A 6,297-nucleotide genomic window follows, 5' to 3' on the forward strand; every position below is an offset into this window, starting at 1 on the left:
GGTCACTCAACCTGTTCGAGATCGTACGCGCGCTGAGCTCGGGAACCCATCTTCGAAGTTGTCTCCGAAGATGAATGTGTTCCCGGAGCTATCTTTCGAGTTCATGAACTCTTCGGGGTCACCATACTCGAGATCGTCCATATCCTACAAGCTCGACATATGATCCTGGAGCTTGCTTTCAACCTTATGAGTCCACTCATTTGCGAATCCAACTTTCGAGGTCATAATTAACATGGCTCGAAATCTGGGTATAACATTTTGCCCCCTCAAAAGTATTTGTTCGAATCCTAAGAGAAGGAAACTTTTGAACTATTTTTCTTGAGAACTGTACCGTCACACCTTTGAAAATGGACACGCGTCAGCTGGGTATTGCTCACTTTTGGTACTTGAGTGCCTTGGAAACACGCCCACGATTGTCCGTCTGATAACTTTTCGGCACCTTCTTGTCATTGATCCCCATCCGTTCGATCTAGTGAGGATTTCATTCGATGCTCCTGATTAATTCTTTTTCCCCTCTTATATATACAAGACCCCGCTCTTCATCTTCTTCTTCACTTTTACCTTCATTCGCCATAAGCAAAAAAGAAAAACAAACTCAGAGACCTCTTTGCAAAGTTCCTATTCTGTGCATGTTTTCTCAACCAAAGAAGTAAAGGAATCCTGGTCTGTTCGAGTCAGTGAGTTCTTTCCTGCAACCTCTTCTTCAATCGACGATCTCTCTGCAATCGCCATTACTGTGTAAGTATGACATTTTTGTTCTCCATTTAAAATGTTCTTGCTGTGTGTGCTAGTTTACGTTCTTAGCATGATACGATAGGAGGTTTTGATCCGATAGGCTTTTATGCTTTCTAGACTTTCATTCTGGATGTTCGTCTCTGGTTTATATCCAGTTTTGACGTTTGAGTGTGGTTCCCATTTTCTGGGTTTTGAAACTCTTAGGCAGCGTTTCTTGTACATTAAGTTTTCAGATAAAAACATGGGCTTTGACAAATGCACGAAACCCAGCGTTTCTTGTACATTAAGTTTTCTTTCCCTTGAATTTCGGGATTTTCAAAAAATTATCCACTCCTTTTCTTTTTCGTGGAATACACGCCCCTGACTCCTCAATAAGGGTCTTAGTATTTAGTCTCGTTCCTAAATCTCCAAGCTCATTCCATCGAGCTCGTGACTCTTGCATGCATGGCCCTCACCATTTTTTCTTTCTCGCTAGATGTCACAGAATCTGGAAAGACGGTGGGGGTCATTGCTGGCAGTCCCTTACGAGCCGAAATCTCCGAGCCCGGAATCGCTCTTTGCCCGGAACCAACGTCGGATAAGAGAATACGAGCTTGCACGCGAGCAAGAAGACATTCGAGCTCACTACCGCCGCCAGATAGACGAAGTCATCGAGGGGAAGAGAAGAGTTCTTTGGGAGGCCATCTATCCGGAGCCCAATTCAGGACCTAGGCCTATTCCCCTCGACCCTGAGCTAAAAGTCACTGTTGCGTATCATCTAGGGGAACTCCAGTTTTCATTAATGGGGGAAACTTCATCTTCGCAGCCAAGGAAGGAGATGTTCGAGGCCGAGCTCTACTGGAGCACGGTTACCACAACCAGCCAAGTATCTGAAATCTTGGCCTTCCATGGCCTTAGCTCGTCAGACGCCTTTAAGTGTCGAGTTCTGACCAGCCATGAATGGAGTTGTTTCGCTCCTGGCGGCCACGACGCCACAGTGAGATATGCGGCATGGAGCCAGGAGCACATGAGGGCAGGTGCTTTGCTGCCCTTGAAGTCTTTTTTCAAAGACTTTACTGATTTCGTAGGGTTGGCACCATTCCAACTCAACACCAATTCGTACAGGGTGCTGTCTACCCTGAGGTCCTTGTACCACGAGCTGGGGTGGGAAGGACCTTCACCTCAAGAGATTTTATATCTCTTTTGTTTAAAAAGTAACCCCTCCCGAGCTCGGGGAGGGGATGGCTTTTACTACCTCTCGAGCTACCCCAAGGAGACGAAGGTTTTTGGGGACCTTCCCAACCACCCGCCTGATTTCAAGAGAGCCTTCTTTTGGACAGATGGTCTGTCCCCGTCTCGACATTATTCGTTCAGGCGGATTCATAAGTATTCTCGTTACTTTTATTCCTGAGCTCGAGACTTTAGTTCTTAAATCCATATTTAGTTGAAATGTGCTTCGCTTTTCAGCTAATTTTAAGCGTCCCACCCCTACTGAAGCGATGACGAGGCACAGAGAAGCCTTGCTCCGACTCCCTTATGGCAGGAGATCTCTCTCGTATCTATTACACGAGGACAAGCTCCGAGCTTGCGGGTTGTTGGGAGAGGGCCAGTCAACCTCTGACTGGTCCAGTAAAAAATATGAACACTGGGAGGAGGTGCCACTGCCCACAGGCACCCTCCCTCCGAGGAGAGAAAGGAAAACATCACTCCCAGTTCGCTTGAGAAGTCCGTGTTCTGGGAATGAAGCCAACGATGAAGCCTCGAGCTCGGACTCGGATGAAGGTAAAACCCTTCCTACTTCGCGAATGTGGTCCCCCACTTTACTAAAACACAGGCCCAATAGGTTAGTCTCGTGCCCATAGGATAGATACCACTTCTACATATGGAGTTGGGTGGATGACTGTGTCCATAGGTTTGATAGTGGCCTCGGGAAATACGACACCATGTACACCACAGACGAGGTGTGGAATGGGATAGTTGTGCAGTACAGGACCAATGATTATAGGGACCTCTCGAGGTTATCACCTACTTATAGGGAAGGCACTCCCCCCGCCTCCTCTGAAGACGGGGGAATTTCCTGGTCCCCAAGCTCGAGCTCGGGGGAGAGTTCCAGTTAGGTTTCTTCTATCATCACTCTATATGTCTGTGATACTGAAATAACTTGATGTACACCTCTCTTTTACTGACTCACTGTGTTGTGACTTGTGCAGACGAGATGGACTCCGACCTTGACATCCTTATCGACAATGCAGGCGCCAAGAGGAGAAAACGCCCTAGGGCGGGGTCACTGAAGACCGGCCAGCCGGGCAAAGGCTCCAAGAGATCCAAGAAGACACCTCCCCTTGCCCCGTCGGCTTCGAGCTCTATTGCTGCGTCGACTGTCCAGGCCAGCGCCTCCACGACAATGCCATCCTCGCAGGCCGTCGTCTCCGCAGTTGCACCGACTTCACTGGTTGGTGCCCCTGCCATCGCTGAGTCCCAACCTCTTGTGGTGGGTGAAACGTCTTCTGCTCAACTTTCCAGAAGACCTTCTGCTTCTCGAGTTCAGAAGCTAACAATCTCCACCCATATGGACTCATATGTGGTGGACAATGCTCCTGGACCTCACAGATCTACGCTGATCTCGGATGTCATGTCCCGAATCGGCCAGAGCTATGGCAGTTTCGAAGCTCCCCAGTGGCAGTGCTTAACCGGCACCCGAGACCGTACTGTTCTTTACGAGAAGAGTATCGAGCACACTGCTGCGGTAAGTATTCTTCTATATTCCTTTTGCTTACATTCATACTGACCTGAGGCTAAGGGTGGTTTCTTCCTTTTTTCAGGCTCTTGCCTTCACTGCCCAGCTCAATTACGAGCTGAACAACGAGATCCATTCGAGCAAGAGTCATGCTCAAGAAGCGAAGGACCTCCACCTTAGAGCGAACGACGATCTGAAGGCGGCGAATGCTAAGCTCAAGGCAGTGGTTAAGGAGCGTGAGGACATGGCCAAGGAGCTCGGAAAGCTGAGAGCTAAACTCGAGGAGCAAAAGAAAGATAACGCCCAGCTTCGGGAGTCCAATAAGAAGCTCGAAGAGGACAAGGCCGCCACCTTCGACATCATAGAGGATGCCAAAACTCGCCTTCTTACCGAGTACAAAGAAAAGAAGGAAAAGGCGGTCGACTCAGCCATGTACCGGATGTGGGCTTATAATGAGGAGCTGGACACCAGCTTCTTAGGTCCCCACGAGGCGCCGCTTCTCGAACGATGGAATGCTCGGCTCGAGAAGGAAGAGGCTGAACAGATTGAGAAGGAGAAGGCTGAGCAGCTTGAGAAGGAGAAGGCTGAGCAGCTTGAGAAGGAAAAGGCTGCTCTGGGCACCGTTTCAGAGGGAGCTCAGGAGGATAGCCATGCTATTCGTCCTGAGGGGTCCGGCGCTACTGATGCTGAGAAGGCCAAGGAGACTCCTCTTCCTTGAATCTGACCTCGGGGAGATCAATTATCGGGGCTGCGTCCCCTTATTTCTGTAATTATTTTAATATATGCCCACGGGGCTGATACAATTTCTTTTACCATTCTTTTATATGCTTTACATTTCTTGGCTCGAAATATTTTGCATATTTTTATATTGATGAACCAGTTATGTTTATTTATTCATACAAACATAGTTTGGATTTAGGCTCGAAATTCGATGCATTCATGCATAGTTTATTCGAATTATCCGCTTCCGACCTCGTTACTTATCAAGGCCGGACATTACTTTAACCATGAACTCAAAAGTACTTATATGGTATGTAATGTGAATGATCTGGTTATATCTTTTTTTGTTTAGTCACTTTTCCTCATCCTCAGTTTTTGTTCCGAGGTTAAGAGTTTGAAACTATTTTTCTCTTAAGATATTCCAGCCTCGATCTCGACTTGTCTCGTGATAGGTTTAGGCTCCTACTTATCATCGATCAATTTTTTGGCTGGTTTGTTCCAGACCTGTTAAGTTTGCACATCTGGTTAACTCCAAACGTTTTAGGTTTTTGGTAGTTCGGTTTTGTCCGAACTATCTAAGCTCGCGTATTTGGTTATATCCAAATACTTCATATGTTTTTTTATAACTCAGTTATCTAGGCTCGCGTACTTGGTTATCTCCAAATACTTTTATCTTTTTGATAAGTCGGTTATGTCCGAACTATCTAAGCTCGCGTACTTGGTTATCTCCAAATACTTCATATAAATATATATTTTTTATTTTTTAATCTGACAGTATATATACCAATGATGCCCCCTTAATATCCTATGAGTGTGACCATGGGTTATTAAATTAAGAGAGATTGCAAAAATAAAAAGAAATTACATATGGAACAAAATAGACCTTTTATTTGATGAAATTAAAAAACAAACAAACAAACTAGTACAGATAGAAATTCATGGTTACAGGCAACACTTCCTACACTATTGATAGTAAGGTCTAAGGTGTTCGCCATTCCATGCTCGCGGTATCAGGCTCCCATCCAATCTCGCAAGTTTGTACACACCAGGTCGGATGACTGACTCTATCTGGTATGGTCCTTCCCAGTTCGGCCCGAGCACTCCAGCTGCTGGATCTCGGGTTGCCAAGAATACGCGTCTTAATACCAGATCTCCCATTCCGAACTTTCGATCTCGAACCCTCTTATTGAAATATCGTGTAGTTCGTTGCTGGTAAGCAGCATTTCTCAGCTGAGCCTCTTCTCTTTTTTCATCAATCAAATCTAGGGTTTCTTCGAGCTGAGTGTGATTGGAACTTTGATCGTAAATCTGAGTTCAGATCGTCGGGATTTTGACCTCGATGGGCAACATTGCCTCGCAGCCGTACGCTAGAGAGAACGGAGTATGTCCTGTTGATGTCCGAGCTGTGGTCCTATATCCCCAAAGGACTTGAGGAAATTCCTCGGGACATCTTCCCTTTGTCTCCTCCAACTTTTTCTTTAGAGAGCTCTTGAGAGTTTTGTTAATGGCTTCGACCTGACCATTCGCTTGAGGGTGAGCCACTGATGAAAAACTCTTTATTATGTCGTTTTTTTCACAAAAGTTGGTGAATAAGTCGCAATCGAACTAGGTTCCGTTATCGGATACAATCTTTCTTCGTACTCCGTATCGGCATACGATGTTCTTTACCACGAAATCAAGGATATTTTTCGAAGTTATAGTTGCCAATGGTTCAGTCTCCGTCCATTTCGTGAAGTAATCAACGGCGACCACAGCATATTTCACTCCGCCTTTTCCAGTTGGGAGAGAGCCTATGAGGTCGATGCCCCATACTGCGAAAGGCCATGGGGATGTCAACATGGTCAGTTCGGATGGTGGAGCTCGGGGTATCATGGCGAATCTCTGGCATTTGTCGCATTTCTTCACATACTCAAAAGAGTCTGTTCTAATGGTTGGCCAGAAATATCCTTGACGTATGATCTTCTTGGACAGGCTATCCCCCCCGGTGTGGGCTCCGCAGAACCCTTCATGAATTTCTTCAATGATCTTCTTTGCTTCGGGAGGGGTTACACACCTAAGCAGCGGCATGGAATATCCTCTTCTGTATAGCTTTCCGTCCAAAATGGTGTAACGAGGAAGTTGATACA

The 6,297-nt window shown here is 46.3% G+C and overlaps 1 protein-coding gene across 1 annotated transcript; it reads left to right on the forward strand.

Annotated features, from left to right (window-relative positions):
• Positions 1–3,335: 3,335 nt before the first annotated feature.
• LOC133829085 (uncharacterized) lies at positions 3,336–4,400 on the forward strand. The gene is made up of 2 exons (XM_062259018.1): positions 3,336–3,460; positions 3,537–4,400. Exons 1-2 carry the CDS (start codon positions 3,347–3,349, stop codon positions 4,167–4,169), a joined length of 747 nt encoding a protein of 248 aa, XP_062115002.1. The 5' UTR covers positions 3,336–3,346; the 3' UTR covers positions 4,170–4,400.
• The last annotated feature ends 1,897 nt before the right edge of the window (positions 4,401–6,297 follow it).

This window comes from Humulus lupulus, chromosome 4 (genome assembly GCF_963169125.1).
Source record: "Humulus lupulus chromosome 4, drHumLupu1.1, whole genome shotgun sequence".
Lineage (NCBI taxonomy): Eukaryota > Viridiplantae > Streptophyta > Magnoliopsida > Rosales > Cannabaceae > Humulus > Humulus lupulus.

Coding starts and splice junctions, on each gene's coding strand:
- LOC133829085 (XM_062259018.1), top strand. CDS start 3,347: ATGTCCCGAATCGGCCAGAGCTATGGCAGTTTCGAAGCTCCCCAGTGG. Junction 3,461..3,536: donor GTATCGAGCACACTGCTGCG/GTAAGTATTCTT, acceptor TCCTTTTTTCAG/GCTCTTGCCTTCACTGCCCA.